Below are 20624 nucleotides of genomic sequence, written 5' to 3'. Positions count from 1 at the left end.
GATCCAGCATGTTTTTCCCTAAAGATTAAGTAAAGTAAGTTGCTACGTATTTTATTGTGTGAATTGCAGCAATTCAGTAGAGTGGTGTCAAAAGCAAGAGCTTTGGAGCAAGTAAAACCAAACCCAAACTCACTGCCGTCGAGTTGGATTCGACTCATAGTGACCCCCTCCTTGGGTGCCATCGAGTCGGCCCGACTCATAGCGACCCCTCCTTGGGTTTCCGAGGCAGTATCACTACGGAAGTAGGATTGCCCAACCTTCCTTCCGAGGAGTGGCTGGTGGGTTTGAACCACCAGCCTTCTGGTTAGCAGTCAAGTGCTTTAGCCACTATGCTACCAGAACTAATAGCTTCACCTTAAGGAACAGACAACCGCACCTCTTTGAACCGAAGGCACAAGTTTCAGTGAGGACTCCAACCGCCACAGGCAAAAAACACAAGACTCACAAAACTCCCCTACAGGCCTCGGGGCGGGACTGACCAGGCCGCGCAGCCCCAGTGCGGGATGCCAGGTCTCGCCCCTGACGTCATACGGAACCCCACACAGGACGACGAGCGACGGGAGCGCGCGAGGCTCTGTCACGCAGGCGCGCTCGCGCGTCGTAGGTGGTGCTAAGGGACGCCGCGGGGGGGTTGTAGGGAGACGGCGCTACCGCCATTTTGTGGGGTGTTTGTCGCAGAGACTGGAGAGCGAAGGAGGTGTTTTGGCGACATTTCTCTCCCAAAGGGTCTTTTTGCCTTTGCAGAGGTAAGCTATAGGGTGGAATATGGTTGGCTGGGAGACTCTTAGGTCTTGAAGCTAGTATCGGAGAAACGACTGGGTTCGGGGCCTCGGCGCTTGTTGACTGAGTTGAGGGTTCCTAAGGGGTTAGTTTTAAGGCTGATGGCCTTAAAAACGTAAATTTGCTCAGGCGTCGTGGTGGATGTAAAATCCTTCGGGGGGAAAAAATCTGTAGTTCTGGATTGACCCTCATCTGGGAGGCCCAGCTTCGCGCTCCACTGCTCCAGAGGCGCTGGCCTTGCCCCAGTGGTGGGGCGAACGGGCCAGGATCTTGTCAGGATCGCCTCCGCCGCCGAGAACGAGGACCTGCTGGATGTGGGGACCCAACAGCCCGGGAGACTCTTCGAGAATCCTATCTGATGTTTGTGTTGTCGGAGATGTAGTTTTCCCCTGGATTCTGGGCTTCTACCGTTGGCTTCTCGCGTTTGGGGCTTTCCCAGAGTCACTATTTCCCAAGATCTTGTGTGTGAGCTCTGGTGGCAGTTCAAACTCACCAGCTCCTCCGCAGAAGGAAGATGGGGCAGTCTATTTCGGTAAAGATTGACCGCTTCGGAAACCCAGTGGGGATCGCTATGAGTCGGAATGGACTGGATGACCGTGAGTTTTTGGTTTTGGTGTGTGCGCCAAAGCCCCTGGTGAGGGTGCCTGGAATGGGGCCTGCGCGTCCGAAGAGCTGCCGGTACAGAAAACCCCTTGCCATGGAGTCGATTCCGACTTATAGAGACTCTATAAAAACCAAACTCATTGCCATCCAGTCGGTTCCGACTCATAGTTAACCTTTATTGGGTTTCTGAGGCGGTAAGTCTTTACGGAAGTAGATTACCCTGTATTCTTTCCGCGGATCGGCTGGTGTATTTGAACCATTTAACCTTCTGGTTAGTAGTCAAATGCTGTAGGCACTGCGCCACCAGAGCTCCTTTTAGCAGCTCTATCGGACCGGGTATAAACCGTAAGTACTAAATCTTTATGGAAGCAGACTGCCACATCATTCTCCCGCGGATCAGGGGCTGGTGGGTTGGAATCGCCAGCCTTTTGGTTTAGCAGCCGAACACTGAACCACTGCCAAAAGGGCACCTCCAGTAAGTCCAGGTGATGGAGTTTAGTTTATGCTTAAGAGTTTGAACTTTGGGGAGGTTCGTCCTTTGTGCGGGGTGTTTTCTAAGGTGGAGCATGCCGTTCTTGCAGCGAATCCGTATTTCTGACAGTTTTGCATATTATCCATGATTACTTAAGTAGCTCAGGTATGCTTATCCGATCCTTAGGAAACAACTGACAGGGCCGACCACTGGCCTTTGTTGATAGCCTTCTCTGTTACTGTGCGTCGCATCCTCAGGCTTCTTGTTACTCATAAAACTGCATGCAGTCCTCTTGGAGCCATCTGGTCAAAAGGTCTATTCTGATGTTCTTAAGCCATGTACGTTGTATTAAGTCGTCAGGTATCTTAAGATCTTAAAAAGCCCAGAGGAGAATCAGGTTTCTAATACGATGTGTGTGTGTGTGTGTGTGTGTGTGTTTATTGGAAAATAGATGAGGATTCTAGCATGTGGGGGTCTTTAATAATTAAAGGCAATTTAATAATTCTAGGTAGTTTTTTTTTTTCTTTTTTGGGGTATGTGAATGAACCCTCTCTGTAGAATGTGGGTTCTGGAATCTGCTTCCTGAGAATGTATTTCTGAGCCTTAGGGTGAGACATTCTAATAGTAACTGAATTAAATTTAAAGTAATGAACTTGCTGGAGAAATACAGATCTTGCTCTCACAGGGAGCTCATTCATACTTCAGTATTTGCATGTAAATACTTCAGTATTTACACTGAATCCTGTGAGAGCACAGTTTTCCACCTTTGACAGGGTGCAGTCTTACCTCTGAGTTTTCCTTCTGATATGTTTCTGCCTTTCAGCGTACAGCTTTCGCAGATTTTACTGTTATAACTGATTATTTGAGAATTCTGCCTTGTTAGGTGAGCTTGTTGTGGCGAATTGAGGGGGGGGAAATTAAAGCAGCCAAATGTTTGGCAAAAACTGCACAATAATGGCTGGCTATCATAATAACGTTCAGTCATCAAATGTAATTTTGCTTCCTGTTATTTAAGAATGTTGAGAAGCTATTTTGAAGAGTTCCTAATGTGTTTAAATTACAATTTTGGTAGTTGAAGGAAAGGGTCAGAAAAATTTCACTAGAAATAGAAATTTCTCTTAAGGCTCCTTTGAAGAAAGTTTGTTTTTTGGCTTTTTGCCTCAGGTAACTTGTAATGACCTTCATTTCAATTTCCCAAAAATTTCCACCAAAATTGTATGCCGTACATGGAGCCCTGATGGTACAATAGTTAGGTGCTCGGCTGCTAATTGAAAAGTGGTGGTTTGAACACATCAGCCATTTCCCAGGAGTTCTGCTGTATCCCATGGGTTAGCTGTGAATTGGAATGAACTCTGTGGCACCTAACAACAAATTCTATTCTTACTTCACTTTTTAGTGAAGACCCTGACGAGTGTTTAGGACTCTGTTTGACCTGATCAGTGCCTTCTCTTCCTTTTCTTAAACAAGCTAAAATAGAAGCAGCCTTATTAGAAGAATGCTTGTTAGTCATAGAATTAGAATCAACTTCAGGCTCTGGTGACATGGTACATACAATTTTTTAGGGAATACTTTGCAGAAGACTTGAACCTACATCACTTCAAAGTCTTATTTTAATCCACTTGAAAGCACTGAAATTTTCACTTGGGATTGTTTGATTGTTACTAAGTCATTTGGGCAAGCTGAATGAGATTTTGCTTTGTTTTAGCTTTTTCCAATTCTTTCATGTTCTGAAATTCTTCCTTTTTCACCTTTTAAACTCACACTCTTGTTTAACAGTTTGGACATCACTGTTAAAAATTTAACTGCTTTGGAAAAGAGTTAAGATGAGAGCAGATAAGGATGACATTGATACTGAACCTAGAAATGAGTCTATGTACTGGAGGTTGTAGATGGAGTCAGGGAATTGTTACTGTCATCCTTCTGATTTCCCCATGACCACCCACCAGCCACTCCTAGGAAGGAAGATGGAGCAATCTACTTCCATAGTGATACTGCCTCGGAAACCCAGGGAGGGGTCGCTGTGAGTCAGGTCAGACTCGACGCACATAACAACAACAGCATACTTCACTGTATAGCCTCCTAGGTTTGTTTCTTTTACAGAGCACTCCAGAGCCATAACACATAGATTTAAGACTAACTGCATTATGATCTGAAAATAAACTTGTTGGGTATAGAAAGTGAGTTCATTACATTGTATATTTTTATTGCCCTTCATTTTCTCTATTGATTGCTATTCCTTTCACTTCCTTTGTTAGTTCAAAGCTTAAAGTCATTCTGAGATTTAGAGAAGAGGACTCTACAAAGAGTTTGAGAAAAAGCTTTATTAATAGCTTTAAAACAAAATATATCCCTGAATGTTTTCTCTGACTTCAGTTACTTTTACTACAAATATATTTGCCAAAGCTGGGTGACACTTGTCATTATTAGTTACCTTTAAGTCAGCTTACATTTTAACCTAACAGTTTAAAAAAAAATCATACTAGTGACTTACGAAATCAGTAATCAGTTGCCATAAATAAGAAGATAACTATAAAAATAAAAGTTACTTATTTCTAGCTAGGTACTGTTGTCTACTGAAGGCTCTTAGCCCAAACCTCGTCCCACTCCCCTTTTTAAATTTGTCCTGATTTGGGTGGAAATTTAGAGCGCAATTTCCTTTTCCCTACAATAGTTCATGCACATTTTGTTTCAAGACATTGATTTCAATCCCCGTAATGTAACATGTAACAGCTCTCTTCCCACTTCCTCCCTGTGGTTACCTTTTCCCTGTGTCCTTCTTTCCTATGAATTCCTGCCCTCTGAGCTATTTTCTCTGTGCAAATGCTGCTCTTCTGATCTCCCATGATTGTTCTAAGGAGTGTACCTACCTGGTGTTAAATGTTCACCTTATATACCCATCTTTTTGGCTAGAAGCCACAGGAGTGAGTTCAGTTTCAGGCCTGAAGGGTGATTATAGGCCATAGTCTTGGATTTCAGGAATCTCTATGAGAGCAGTAAGCCTGGTCTTTTTTAAGATTTTAAGTTTTGTTCCACATTTTTCTCCCACTCTATCCAGAATCTCCTATAACTGATCCCTTTCCAAGTGGTTTACAGTCTCAACCCCTGGCCCTTTTTTAAAGGACAGTGAGCAAGTTTACTTGAAGATAAACATCAAACCTAGGCTTTGTCCTGGGTGTAATTAGAAGGATTGAAAGAACATGTACAGGTTTCCTCATTATTCAAAATAGGAATAGCATTCCTATTCTGTTAGCTGAAATGGTGTGAAGCAAAGGAGCAAATACCATTAATTTAGGAAAAGTTTTTGCACATTCCCAGACCCAAAAAATAACCTACCAAGTCATACTAAATAACATAAAACCTAAAATAATGCTAACCTGTATAGCTCACAGACACAGTTCAAAGCTGTGGTAGCTTGACATTGAGATGCTAAGTGTAGTTCCTGGAAAAGGAGCATGGCGAGGCAACCCTTGTCTGCTGGGGCTGCATGTTGTTAAGGGCTGGCTAAAAAACATGCTGAATGCTAGTTTCGCTTTTTGCCTTTTTTCATAAAAAGCAAAAATCCTCTTCAAATTTCTTTCAGTTAATGAAAGGTATTAATGTAGGTCTTTTGTAAAAGTGAAGTGGCATATGGTGAATTTTCAAAAAGCGGGAGATACCTGTAGTAAGGTCTCACAGCATTGTTGTTATGTGCCATCAAGTCAGACCCGACTCATAGCGACCCCTCCTTGTGTTTCTGAGGCAGTATCACTGTCAAAGTAGATTGCCCCATCTTCCTTGCGAGGAGTGGCTGGTGGGTTTGAACTGCCAGCCTTCTGGTTAGCAGTCAAGGGCCTTAGGCACTATGCTACCAGAGCTCCCCACAGCATTGATATCTGTCATTTAGTACTAGATCTGTATGCTACTTACAGTCATCTTGTGAAACATGACTTGAGAAACATTACCTAAAAAGATTTTAGATAAGGGACACTGCTTTTCTGTTAAGAGGGATGGAAAATTTTGGAAATGGATAGTTGTGATGTTGCACCACATGACGAATTAATGTCACTAAATTGTACAGGTGAAGAATGTTGAAATGGCAAATGTTTTGTTACATTTATATTTACCATAATTAGAAAAAAGATTTTAGAATCTATGTATTGGGTGTTTATATTTAAATAATATTAATGTATAATATTTTATTAAATATAGCCATCTACACTATAATCTCCACAACTCCCTTTTTGTTTCTGTTAACAGATGCGGCATTCCAAACGCACTCGCTGCCCTGATTGGGATAGTGGAGAAAGCTGGGGCCATGAAAGCTACAGTGGAAGTCACAAACGGAAGAGGAGGTCTCACAGTAGCACACAAGAGAACAGGCATTGTAAACCGCATTCTCAATTTAAAGAATCTGATGGGTAAATTACTCTTGAATTAGTAACATTTTAACTCCCAATAGTTTTTCTTAGTGATTTGTCATTTACATATATAGCGTTCATTTGTCAAATTGTTTGATGATTTGAGTAGAACAGATACTTAAAAAAATTGAGTGCCTATGTTGGGATAGACACTTTACAAATACTGAGGCTACAGCTGTGAATAAAACAAAATTCCTATCCTCGTATATCTGTGTCTATCTAGTAGTAGTTGGAGACATTAAGTGCATATAAAACATTGAGTTCTCAGTTTGTACAACGTGTTGTAAGAAATTGCCAAAAATTACTTCTACGATTAGGCTGCCAGTAACATGGTTAGGGAGGAGAGACACACAAAAAGTCAATAGTGACGATAGAGCACCCAGTCAGCGCCTTTAATGTGTATATTGGGTATGAAGGAGAGAAATAAGTATATTGGTGTGCTCACTTCATGTTTCATGAATATGATATGACCCGGGAGAGGAGTTATTTCAAAGAGAAAAGCAGCATGCTTCATTAGAGAATGCTAAAATATGTTAGGGATTAGTCACTTACATAGTGTTCTACAGGTTGTATTTGAAGATGAAGGCAGTGGATATGTTTGGGATTTTTAGAACCTTCATTGTAAGAAGAATCATTCCTTTGTACAGGCAGTATCCAGTAATTTAGGAAAGGGTGTCTCAAAATTTCCAATAGCATTTGTCCTGTTTTATTGTATTTGTACCAGTATAACATTTGGAGATAACATACTTAAATAGAATTAAGGAAATTTTAGAGTTCTGAAATGATTAAAGTAAGATTAGGTGAGTAGTTTCATTCTTAGTTAATATTCTCTGTTCTTAGTTAATATCTCTTTCTCATTTGTTTTGTGGTTCTATGTTTTCTCCTTGTTTTGTGCAGATGTTCCATTGGGACTGTTTGCCAGATTGCTTTCTAAATTAGCCAGCTGGGGTTACTTTAAAAAACAGTATGTAGTTGTTTTTCTTCTCCATGCTAAACAGATTTGTTCTGCAGAACTGTGGGCTTGTAGTCAATGCAGGCTAATTATTCTTCATCACACTGTTATATAGGGGTAGGGTTTATGATAAGATTTTAATTATCAGAGTGAATTAATACACAGTAGCATATAGAAAAATATCTGTATCCAATTATTAATAAATGTAAAATACTCTCTAAGGCTTAATATAATAGTACTAATCCATATATGTTTATTATACATTGTTTGAGTGATGAACAGGTCATTCATGTTCCTAATTGGACAGACATTCTGAGTCAGTCCCAGCTCAATACCTCCTTCTTTGATATTAGCCCAGAGATGTTGGAGGACAATTGCATTCTATAATATGGAATCTTAATTGACTTTTTGAAGATTTAAAAACTTTACAAAGAATGTTTTTATCATAAAATGAAAAATGTGGAAAAGTATGTAAAGATAACCTTAGTGGGATACTAGTCTTACTATTATTTGGATGTAAACTTATTTCTGATTTTATGTTCTTAAAATATCTTTGTATATACATATTTGCCTCTGATTATTTCCCAAAAATAGATGCTAAGAAAGGAGCTCTGGTAGCATAGTGCCTAAGGCACTTGACTGCTAACCAGAAAGCTGGTGGTTCAAACCCACCAGCTACTCCTTGGAAGGAAGTTTGGGCAATCTACTTCCATAGCGATACTGCCTCAGAAACCCAAGGAGGGTCACTTTGAGTCAGGTCTGACTCAACAGCACATAACAACAACAACAGATGCTAAGAAGGGACATTTTCAAATTGAAGTGTTCAAAGACTTTTAAGGTTTTTGCTACATACTTACTTTTTCCCCTTAAAAAATGTGTACCAAGTTTACTCCTATAACATAATCCTTCATACTCTCACCAGTATTGGCTGTTTTGCAAAGCCAACCATAATGTTTTGTTTTAATTTAAAAATTTAAATTTCTCATGAATATGTCTGCTTATATGCTTATTAACTTGGATTTTTTATATTCTTAAGTTTTTTTTCTTATTATAAGAGAACTTTTGTTATTTTTACCCTTTATTATATATATTGCAGAGTACCTTTTCTTTTTGATTTGTCTTTTGGCAGTAGTCTGTGAATTGGTGTCCTTTCTCACAGACTTTATCAATCAGTTCTACAAATATCACCTTTATATCTTGTGATCACAATCTTTAAATACCTTCTTGTAACATAAAACATCAACTCTTAAACTAATGATTCTCAAACATTCATGTGAAAAAAACACCTCGAAAGTACATTTGAAATTCAGAGTGCCAGATTTAGATTCAGTGAATCTGATCTAGGGCCCAAGATATAATAAGAATTTCATATTCTGATATAGTTAATAAGCAGACCACCCTTTGAAAAACAATGTTTTAAATTTAGCCTGGCATGCAGAGCCTTTTACAATATGCCCTAGCTTATTTATTTGCCTATACTGCAAATTGAGTGAAAACTGCTCTTGCAGGAATTGTCTCCTTGCTGTCTCCTGAAGAATGCATAGACAAATCCATCTCCAAGTCATTGTGACTAAAGTGCTATCTAAATTGGACATGATAATTACACTGTCGCCTGGAATTTCTTCTACTTTCCACTTTGTTCAAGTCCTGGCTTTCCTTTAAGACCTAACTCTGTTTCCATCTTTTCATAAGTCTTCCCTGACACTTAAGCAGATTGAAGTACTTCCCTTGTATGGCCCTAGGCAGTTTTATGTGACCTTTCAGTGTTTGCTACATTGTTGAGTTTTGTTTTATTTTTATGTGAGTAATCTCATACTGCTCATTATTTGTTGACAGGACTTTGCCTTATGTCATTTTTTTCTCCCATAGGACCTGTGTAGAAATGAATACAAATGATCATGCCTTTATGGATCTTGGCTGTTTTTGAAGGCCACAGTGAATATTCACTGGACATTCAGTCAATATTTTTAAAAATGAAATCAGTTTGTTCATCTCATCAACTCTATCCTTAACCTTTATAATTCTAAAGACTTTGCTTATATAATCCTATCTTGTATAATTTCTGAGTCATTAAAGATTGAAGAGCTCATCTTTTTAATCCTCACAATGTTCCTTCGCCCTCTGTTTTGTTATTCTATTGTTTATGGATTATCAGTAGCTCTAATTTCATGTAATATTCCACTTTAAGAGTAGCATTAGTTTTTTTCTGGCAGGAAGATTTTGGACTTTTATGGGGAGGATGCCTTATAGAATTGCACAGGGATGCCCTGTTACTTCTAGCTTGATGTATTGTAGATATCTCCCTGAGCTAGATCCCAATCTTACCCTAATATCCCGAGTTGTTTCTCCAATGAATAGAACTAAGGTTGACACTGCCAAAAGGAAAAAGGTGCCTGTATTTGTTGCTAACTCTGTTGGGTGGCAATTTTAGAGATGCTTCTTTATTTTTCCATAAATTGGCCCCCAGGAAAAAAGAATGATGGCATATAATGGGGAAAGGAAAGGGGTTGGTGAGGGCAACATCTGTCACTCCATTGCTTGTCAGGATTATTTTAGCCGATTTGTCTGACTGGGCAGGTGTCCCCTTTCTCCCTCAGTGCTCCAAGTGCGTCCCTCTTGAAGCTTCGCACTCTGTTGAAGAGGACTCTCATCCCAGGTAGAGAGGGGGACGGGAAATTGGGCCAATTGAATCTATGTCCATTTCTTTCCATCAGATAAAGACTACTTAACTGGGACCCATTGACCTCTCACATTCTTTACCAAGTTTTATTTATGCATCTGTGCTTTTCTTAGAGAGGGTTTGTTGCTTTTATCAGATTCTCAGGGATCTGTAGATTCAGATAAAGTCGAGCACTGTGGCACTAGATGATGCTATGCTATCTTCCATGTACAGCTCTTGTTTATTTCTCCAGCAGGAATGATAAGAGATTTGAAATGCAAAGGGAAGTAGGGTAGTGGTACTATTGTAATACTAGCAAGTAATACAGGAATGCTTTCTCATTTGAGGGGATTAGATGTCCTTGGCACATGAAGCCATCCTCAAAAACTATGTTGGTTATTTCTCAACCAAAAATAATGGGAGACTGGAAATGCAAAAAGAGGAGGAGACAGGATAGGTGAGGTGTGTAATAAAATTGGCATGTATAATAGGAGTTAAAAAACATCTCAGTTTTTGTCCCTAATGTGCTCCACAACCATGGCAAATCATTTTCCTTCTTGAGATATAATTTAGTCATCTGTAAAATGAAAGGGCTGGAATACATTTGAGGTTCATTCCATCTTTAATAACCTTTCATGAAAGCATTCTCTATGTGCCAGGGATACCTAAACTGCTCTTAAATTAATAGCAAAAGAAATCCTATTTGGCCTGCCTCGATTATGTGTGGCTCTGTGAGAGAGAAGAGAAAGCTTAGTTACAGATGCATATATCATAAGACTGATGAATTTCAGAAGAGCAATTTTGTGAGTTTTTTGTTTTAACTTTTCCAGAAGGTAAAGGAACACTTAAGTAAACACTGAACATCATAAGTGAATGATTTGACTCAAGCTTTGTTCCTTGGTGTGAAATACTTGACTGCAGTCTAGATAATAGAGAATTATGGACCTATTTGCCTCTTGGTTAAAATTTTTTCTTAGTTACGTAAGAAAAATACATGATCTAATTCATCAATTTGAATTGTTTTTATCGAGTTAGCTTTTAAATCAAGAATTCTTGAGAGAATGTTTTGTTTGAACCACATTGTTTAGAATGAAGAGAATAATTTGATATCCTTTAATGTGTTTGCAGTCGTCATTTAGAAGCAAGGTCTTTGAATGAGAGAGATTATCGGGACCGAAGGTACATTGATGAATACAGAAATGAATACTGTGAAGGATATGTTCCTAGGCATTATCACAGAGACATTGAAAGCAGTTACCGAATGCACTGCAGTAAATCTTCAGGCCACAGCAGGAGAAGCAGTCCTAAAAGGAAGCGTAATAGACACTGCTCAAGTCATCAGTCACATTCGGTATGATTGATTTTGTTTTTATTTTGGGTGGATTCTTAATTTGTGTGTAAAAGCTCTTAGTGAGCCAATAGGTTGGAAAAGTTTCTTTATATATGCGGTACTATTTGGATATATTGTAATTGTTTCCTTTAAGGATTCAAATAAATTAAATACAAATTCTTAACAGCGAATCTGTATTTATTAGGTAGCCCTCATTTGCCCACATTTACTAATTTCTGAGACCAGATCATGAGTTTTATTTTAATAATAAATTATTTTTGTATTTTGTAATACAATCTTAGGAAAGAATGAAGCACCCATCTTCTCTTTCATGTGAAGTATTCTTTTACTTTGAAAACAACCCCTTTGCTAATACTTGGAAACAAATATGGAAAAATTACACTAGGGGATACTTAAATGTTGTTAACCTGTTGGTAGCATAGTTCTGTAGCACGTTAGTTCAGTTTAAATTTTAAAAGTGGGTGCTACGTGGGAAATATTGTATCCAAAAAGCCCCTGCCCATTATTATACTCACACATCTTCACCCATTTGATCAGTAAACTTTGAATTACTGTTTTTCTCCCCATTGTTCTTCAGTAGGACTAGTTTTCATTAGGTAAAACATGGAAATTAGCTTTTATTTTCTCCTTCTATGTTAGTCATGCATATTTTAAAATATTGCTAAATAAGACCAATTTCAGCTAATCTTGACATTTTAAAACATTTTTTTGGACAAACTAGACATCGCAACTCACAGCATATTCTGTTTATAGCAAAAGATTAGTAAATCATGACAGTGCAGTCTTTAAATTTCAGACTTCAATTAAATCAGTATTTTAAAGAGACAATTGTGTTGTTTTTTTCTATTGCCACTTTAAGTATCTTATCTGAAAATCTGTTCCTTGCCATGTTTTTCTTCTGTAACATAAACTGTGCCCTGTGAATTTCTGGGGACTGAATTTGAAATTGCTCCTGCCAACTGTTCGTGGCCTGGTGCTTATCTGAATGCCTGAATATCTCCCCGCTGAATGAATTGCGTATTCTGCCCTGAATTCACTCTGATATATTGATTGGCTGGACGATCTTGGTGCTGCCCACTTGCCGTTCCAGAAGAGCCACCGAAGGAAAAGATCCAGGAGTATAGAGGATGATGAGGAGGGTCACCTGATCTGTCAAAGTGGAGACGTTCTAAGAGCAAGATGTATAGAATATTTTTCAACACTTTTTAAACTTTGCAGACAGATTATCTTTTTTAAGACTAGTTTGTCAGCGGGGGGCTAAAGAACTCTTCGTTTTTTTGTTTTGTTTTGTTTTTTGTGGGTTTATTTGTTCTTTTGTATTTCTTCTTTTCTATAGAATTTAAATATTTCTACTCTAAATTTTCAAAATAATCAGTGGAATTTGAGATTAGAGCAAGAAAGATAGCTCTGTCTAATTGTTTTTATAGCAGCTGAAAATAAAATAATTTGAGTGCTGAAATCTTAGTTATGCTTTGATAGAGATCATTTGAAAATATTCCACATTTAAGCATTCATTGTTTGAATAACTTAATGAATTGTACTCAGATACTTAACCCTTCTTTTATTCCCCTCCCTTTAGATGAAATCGTGGCTACTTTGGGTGAAGGGGCTTTTGGCAAAGTTGTAGAGTGCATTGATCATGGCATGTAAGTTTTTGTTTTTTCTTTTTTGAACATTCTGATACTTTTTTTGGGGAAGGATCCATAATTTAGATGAAATTGTATTTTATGTGGTAGCCATGTGATTTATTGGAAGGGATAAATGCTCAAAAAGATTTCTTAAACTGTATGATGGGTTTAGAGTGTAGATTTTGATCAAGGAAGCTGACAAATTCTAATCAGTAAGATTCATTAAAATTAAAGCAAGTATTCAAGTGAAGGGGGTTGAACCTAGGCTTTTGACCTTCTCTAAATAGACGTTTAGAGCTTGATTTTACTTTGTTTTAGGATCACAGAGCAAATGAAGCATATCTAATCTTTTAGTTGAAAAGCTTTTATTCCAAAAGGATAATACTTGGATCTTTGAGTTAGCTTCCTAAGCTAAAATGAAATTGTATTACTTAAAGCCTACATATAAAGTCAAAATTATTTAATGAGGCATTATAAGCCCTTTGTGATATAGTCCCTGCCTCATTTTATTTTTCCCCAGGACCTTTATACCTGTGGTTTGCAGACATTTGTAAGCAAACCTCTTGAGAATTTTCTAAAACTCTATGTTTCTAAATTGACATCTAAAAGTTTTCATCATAAATTAGAATAGTTTTGTCTTTAGGCAGACTAGGTTTAGAAAAGAGAACATAAGAAAATTGATTCCTTCAAAATCATTCATGGCTGTATACTTGAGAAATATTTTTACAGATGCCCGAATCTAAAGATCACTGTTCTACACTGTAGCTGTTACTACTTGTTTGCATCATTGAATGTGCTAAGTGTTTTCTTGGCTCTGTGACTTACAGGTGGTATGTCCTTTGCCTGCATATTCCATTTCCCTCTCACATTTGACAAACCTGTCTTCCCTGTCTTTCAGTACTCAGTTCTATGTTAGCTTTTCTCTGAAGAAGTCACCTGTCCCCTAGTTCCTTAATGGTTAGGTACACCCTAATCTTCTACCAGGAGTTCTGGTAGCATAGTGGCTAAGGCACTTGACTGCTAACTAGAAGGCTGGCGGTTCAAACCCACCAGCCACTCCTCGGAAGGAAGGTTGGGCAATCCCACTTCCGTAGTGATACTGCCTCGGAAACCCAAGGAGGGGTCGCTATGAGTCAGGGCTGACTCAACGGCACATAACAACAACAACAATCTTGTACCAAATACTTCTAACATTATGATTATTTGTTTACATGTCTGTTTTTTCCATTATATTGTGAAGCACATAGGAGCAAGTCTGTTTTTTTCATTACTAATGCCTAGCCACTGTTTGGCTACAAAGTAGATCTAAACCAAATCAAAACCAGACTCACTGCTATTGAGTCAATTCTGACTCATAGTGATCCCCTTTGTGTTTCTAAAGCAGTAAATCTTTATGGAAGTAGATTGCCCAGTCTTCTTCCCACAGAGTGCTGATAGGTTTGAACCGCCAGCCTTTTGGTTAGCAGTCACATACCTTAGGCACTACGCCACCAGAGTAGGTCTAGCCTGGTAAATTAACTTTAAGTAGTAGCATGTTCTATTCTTGGTTTACATTTTTACCCTTTTCTGTTTTCACTTTTGCTAAGTATCAAATCTAAGTAAACTTAAAATTCTGGAAACAAACAATAAAATTCTTTTTAAGTATTAAGGAAATCATTGCTCCATATTAAGGAAATCATTGCTCCGTATATTTTGTCAGAGTGCTTTGAAGAATTGATTTTTGGAATCTAGTAGACTATGCCCTGAAAGATTATTTTAGAAAAATAGCATAGAGTGACTGATATTTAGATTGTGAAAATTGTGTTTTAGAGAAGACATGGCCTCAGTCCACCCCTGTACATTTACCAGTTTCATCTTAATTTTGTTTTTAAGGGATGGCATGCATGTAGCAGTGAAAATTGTAAAAAATGTTGGTCGATACCGTGAAGCAGCTCGTTCAGAAATTCAAGTATTGGAGCATTTAAATAGTACTGATCCCAATAGTATCTTGTAAGTGTAAACTTGCACTATAAGCCATTATATTATTACATAATATAATCAGAATTCTGTTTACCGAATTGTTTTTATTTTGATGTATTTTAGCCGATGTGTCCAGATGCTGGAATGGTTTGATCATCATGGACATGTTTGTATTGTGTTTGAATTGCTGGGACTTAGTACCTATGATTTCATTAAAGAAAACAGCTTTCTGCCATTTCAGATTGACCACATCAGGCAGATGGCATACCAGATCTGCCAGTCAATAAATTGTAAGTATATTTGATAAATCTTACCACAAAATTTAAATTTTTATTTTATGAGTAATATATCAACACACTGTCACTGAAAAATGCACATACTATAGGTAAAGGTGAAACCCTTCTCTGTATCTACTCCTAAGCCCTTTCCCCCAGTATAAATTTAATTTGTCAGTGAAACTAATAGTTCTTTTTGTTCTTTTGTAGTTTTGCATCATAATAAATTAACCCATACAGATCTGAAGCCTGAAAATATTTTATTTGTGAAGTCTGACTATGTAGTCAAATATAATTCTAAAATGGTAAGTTAAAGATTTGTTCTGATTTTGGTGGCTGTCTTTAAAATTAATTTAAATTTAAAATTAATTTAGCTTGATGATCCTTGAAGGAAGAATTTCATTTCTGAGGCTCATTGTATACTGATGTTTAAATGAAAAAAGGTAATCCCACTTTGCCTTTCTAATGGGGTTGTGGCAAAAATTAAAAAGCTAATCCATGTGCTAACTTTTTGAATAGTGTATAAAATTTATTTCATGTCTTTATTATTTTCATGTTTACTCAACTATATCTCTAGAAACGTGATGAACGCACACTGAAAAACACAGATATCAAAGTTGTTGACTTTGGAAGTGCAACATACGATGATGAACATCATAGTACTTTGGTGTCTACACGACATTATAGAGCTCCAGAGGTCATCTTGGGTCAGTAGAACGAGATTTCCTGATTCTGTAATTGAAGAAGTTGTGTTTGGTCTGTGCATCTTTAAAGGGGCTAGATGTGTGGAGATTTTCTTAACGTTGTACAGAAAATATTTTCTATTTTCATAAAGGCTGTATGGTTATTTGCGATAAATAATAGTTTTCCTGAGTGGGAAAAATGTAATACCATTGGTGAAAAAATATTCTGGGTGGTGGGTATTAATCTTAGGTGATAGTAAGAGAACAGGCTTTGTTGGCTAACTGCATTATGTTGTTGTTGTTACATGCCATTGAGTCAGATCCAACTCATAGTGACCCCCCCCCCTTGGGTTTCCAAGGCTGTATCACTACAGAAGTAGATTGCCCAACCTTTCTTCTGAGGAGTGGCTGGTGGGTTTGAACTGCCAGCCTTTTGGTTAGCAGTCAAGTGTCTTAGGCACTACGCCGCCAGAGCTAAAGTACGTTACAGCAGTGTGATTTTGAAGTGATTTGGGTACCTGTTGTGTGTGTCATCACAAAGGTACAGTGCTGACCAAGTTGTTTGCTACAGGGTAAATGTAGGTTAACAGGAGAAGAACAAGGGGTTCATCTAAAAGGAGCACTTCTTTGGTGACTCTTGAAGTGAAAGAGTCTAAAAAAGAGAAAATCAGTTAAGTTCAGAGTTTTGAGATAAGAGTGAGTGTTATGACTCAAAATTAAAAAGGTAGAACTAAGTCAGGGATGGGGTTGGGGGCCTGGAGACAGTGGGAAAGAGAGTTCAGATCAGTTGTATTGGGAGATAGTTAAATGAAAAGTATTAGCCAAATGTAAGGTTAGGTAAAACATTTTTGTGGAATCAGTTGTTTCTTTCTCCTTTTTACCTTTTTCTATTATTATTATAATTCAACAGGATGGTATTCAGAATAAGAGTAGGAAATCAAACTAATATTGTTTACCTAGAGTAAAGAAGTAAGGAAATTGAGAATATTAGGCAGCACTGACTAGTAGAACTTTCTGTGATGAAGGGAACCTTCTATATCTGCACTCTTTGATGACTTTTGAGTACTTGTGACATGGCTAGTGTGACTGAGGAACTGAATTTTCACTTAATTAGTTTAAATATAAATAGTCGTGTGACTAAGGGCTACTGTATCAGACAGTTCAGCTTTAGAGCTTGTTTTTGAAATTGGTAAGATTTCTGCTCAGTAGTAAAGCCAGAAAGGATCTGGTGAGAACTTAAGGCTACAATGAAGGCAAAAGAAAGGAGTGTAGACAAAGATGTATGGACAGAGAGGTATTTTCGGAACTTGAAATAAATTACTGTGCTATTTCAATTTTAAGATGCATGTTTCCCCCACATTTTAACATCTTTGCAATTGGGTCAAATATGTTTTTCTTCGTTAGTATTAGAACAGTGGTGGATCTTAGCAGTTAATGGCCTCTTAGCATGAGAAAGCCAGTTGCTGCCAAGTCATTCTGACTTGGGGCAACCCCCTGTGTTAACAGAGTAGAACTGCTCCATAGGGTTGTCTTGGTTGTAATCTTTACAGAAGCATATAGCCAGGCCTTTCTTTCATGGTGCCACGGGGTGGGCTTTAACCACTGAGTGCAAACCATTCAGGCAATTCCAAGTGTGGCCAGGCTAGGCATTGTTGATATAAATCCAAAATTGGAGTTACTGTCCTTGAGGAAAAGGGATCATGGGAGTGAGATGTTCGTAGAGTCCTTTGTGGAATGTTCCTGAGGACTAAGGCAGGATCAGGTTGGAAAGGAAGATGCAGTCAGGTGCTACAGTGTCTTAGATGTTGGTAGTAAACCGACTAGATTGGAAGAGGGCAGTAGAATTCCAAAGAACATGATAGCAAAATGAGTGCTGACTCCTCAGAGAACTGGATGATTCAAAGTAGTGTGCTAAAGAAGGTTATAGTAATCTGAGGGAAAGCTGGACTAGCAGAAAAAAGTAGTTGGAAAAGAAAAATGTTATCTGGGTTCCACCTTCATTTGCAGACTTTGTTATGTACTGCTGTAAGTAGAAATCATGTTCTATCACTATCCATAAGTTCCAATGATAAGTAATTGAGGGTTTAAAAAAAAAATTATCATTGTCACAACCCTTGAATATATAGGAATACTTTATTGTGTTTTGCAAATAATTGTCCGCCTCCCCCAGAAATTAAAGGTTTGTGGCAACCCTCTGTCAGATAAGTCTGTTGGCACCATTTTTTCAACAGCATGTGCTCTCTTTGTGTCACATTTTGGTAATTCTCACACTATTTTAAACTTTTTGATAATGTATTGCACACTTAATAGACTACAGTATAGTGTAAACATAACTTTTATATGTAATGGGAAACCAAAAAATTCATGTGATTCCCTTTATTGCAATACCCGCTTTATTGTGTTGGTCTGGAACCAAACCGCAATATCTCTGAGATATGCCTGTATTGTTTATTCCTTTACCTTTAGAGTCATCAGTGTTACTGAAAGTAATAGAAATATCTTTTTTAAGTAGGTTTTATGTATACATTATTGTTTATTTATAATTACCAAATATTTAATCTTTAGATGATTGAAAGTTTCTGAAGAAGAAAATATACATGATCATGCCTAAACAACCTGAAGTACATCTATAGATCCCTCTCTGAACTCATATGGCTTTGTGATTTGTGCTTGTAGGTGAAGCTGCGTATATTCTTACATAATTTGTTAGACGGCAGTATTTCTTTTAATGAAATGAGTAAACTCAGGCATCAAGTTGGTGATAATTAATTCTGAGAATAATTATAAACCTATATTTGCACTAATGTAAAAATTCCTAAAGCAACCATGAGTTGGGATAACAGTTTCAACCATAATACTGTCCATTTCACAAGTAGTTCAGAGACTTGGGAAGATTTGCATAAATTGGTAGCTATTCTTAGAAAGTGTTTGTGAGTCACACTTATTTTACATAAAGTGCTGCCTCCCCCAAGTTAAAATACTACTTACTGATGTAAGGTAGGGGAGCTCTGGTAGCATAGTGGCTAAGGCACTTGACTGTTAACCAGAAGGCTGGTGGTTCAAATCCACCAGCCACTCCTTGGAAGGAAGATGGGTCAATCTACTTTGGTAGTGATACTTCCTCGGAAACCCAAGGAGGGGTCGCTATGAGTCGGGTCCGACTCCACAGCACATAACAACAACAGCATAACACTGATGTAAGGACATTGACATAGTCAGTGAGCACGTACTGAATAATGTTTGGTATAAAACAGAATGTAAACCCTGAATTTACTGTACATTCTCCCCAGTAGAGTCTAAAAGGAACATCCATAAAAGGAAGGATTTTGTGTGTTGGTGGTTAAAAATTATTGCATAATAAATGCTTTGTTTTGTTTTTCAATAGCTTTAGGTTGGTCTCAGCCTTGTGACGTTTGGAGCATAGGTTGCATTCTCATTGAATATTACCTTGGCTTCACAGTCTTTCAGGTACGTATCTAGTAATTTCATGTAGTAATTCATAGGGATTTTAATTGTTAAAAGCATGTTAAAGTTTTGGATTCTATATTAAAAAGTTGTCACACTGTCAGGACTCTTGAGATGAAAATTTGAATATGCAAAATGGTTAATAATACTACAGTTGGATGAGGGACTATGGTTAGTGAGTGGTCATGGTACATTTTTCATGTGATTGGAGCTTTTAATACGTGGTTCAGGTATGGTTCATGTTAGCTTGTTTCCTGTTTTATTACAAATGGCCTTCAGAAACTTGTATTAGCATCAATGTGATTGATTTTAATTAGGTTCTGATTATATTGACTATCAGTATGGCCATGATCGAGGCACTCCTTTTTATAAAGGAATTTAGGAATATGTTGTGTTTTATTCTAAGTACTAAGCACCTAATGTCCTAGGCACATTCTTGGGGACTAAGATGAAAAGATATCTCTGTCCTCAAGGAAAACATGCAAAAGAGAACCAGGGAAAACTATTAAGAGTGCAGTGTAGTATTTGCTATAATGGAACAGTATAGAAAGTGTAGTGGGAACGCAGCAAAGGGTAACAATTAAATTTCCCTAGAGAAGGCATCACTGAGGAGCCCTGGTGACACACTGGTTAAGCACCCAGTTATCCAAAAGGTCAGTGGTTCAAGCATACCAGCCACTCAGTGGGAGAAAGATGTGGCGGTCTGCTTCCTTAATGATTTACTGCCTTGGAAACCCTATTGGGGAGGTAGGAGGCAGTTATCCTCTGTCCTATAGGGTCACTCTGAGTCAGAATCAACTTGACATCAGTGGGTTTGGCTTTGGCTTACAGAGAAGACATTACTGAGGAGATAGTGAGTTTAAGATAAGACTAAAAGGAAGGGTAGGATTTTGTCACAAAAGTGGTTGATGTGGTGGCCATCCCAGGAAGAAGTATTACTCATAAATGTGTAGTGGAGTAAAGGAACATACTCTAGTCAGGGAAGAATAAATACTGTCATCAGAATGTCATGTAAGTGGAAGGATGATGGTTGATAAAGGACATGTGTACCTGTAAGTCACTGGTTTCCAAATGTAGACTGTTCCAAAATGAAAGTGACATTGTAGGGTTCCTGTCCTACCCTTTGTTTAGAGATTGCCTTTCCTGCTTTCTTAGTTTTAAAAAGTGCCTTTTATAAAACTATAGTAATAGTTGAGGGATCACCTTTCTTTGAAATGTGTACAAATATGGATCACTTCCAGTCAGTTGGCCAGGTAGCTGTCTTCCAAATCTCTTGGCATAACTGAGTGAGTGTCTCCAATGGGGCATCCATTTGTTGAAATATCTCAATGGGTATTTCGTCAATTCCCGGAGCCCTGTTCTTCGCCAGTTCTTTCATTGCAGCTTTGACTTCCTCCTTC

General features: G+C 38.0%; 1 protein-coding gene across 1 annotated transcript in view; it reads left to right on the top strand.

Annotated features, from left to right (window-relative positions):
- Positions 1 to 6091: 6091 nt before the first annotated feature.
- Positions 6092 to 20624, top strand: part of CLK4 (CDC like kinase 4) — a 22528-nt gene continuing 7995 nt past the window's right edge. Inside the window, exons 1-9 of the mRNA XM_007952976.2 lie at positions 6092 to 6252; positions 10992 to 11214; positions 12305 to 12395; positions 12794 to 12860; positions 14715 to 14831; positions 14925 to 15091; positions 15287 to 15381; positions 15654 to 15783; positions 19145 to 19227. Coding sequence (XP_007951167.1) covers positions 6092 to 6252; positions 10992 to 11214; positions 12305 to 12395; positions 12794 to 12860; positions 14715 to 14831; positions 14925 to 15091; positions 15287 to 15381; positions 15654 to 15783; positions 19145 to 19227 — 1134 coding nt within the window. The remainder of the gene's footprint in view (positions 6253 to 10991; positions 11215 to 12304; positions 12396 to 12793; positions 12861 to 14714; positions 14832 to 14924; positions 15092 to 15286; positions 15382 to 15653; positions 15784 to 19144; positions 19228 to 20624) is intronic.

Source organism: Orycteropus afer, unplaced genomic scaffold (assembly GCF_000298275.1).
Source record: "Orycteropus afer afer isolate SDZICR_OR568_19922 unplaced genomic scaffold, OryAfe1.0 scaffold00366, whole genome shotgun sequence".
Lineage (NCBI taxonomy): Eukaryota > Metazoa > Chordata > Mammalia > Tubulidentata > Orycteropodidae > Orycteropus > Orycteropus afer.
The sequence above is the reverse complement of the archived record's forward strand: the minus strand, read 5'-3'. Positions and strand labels throughout refer to the sequence as shown.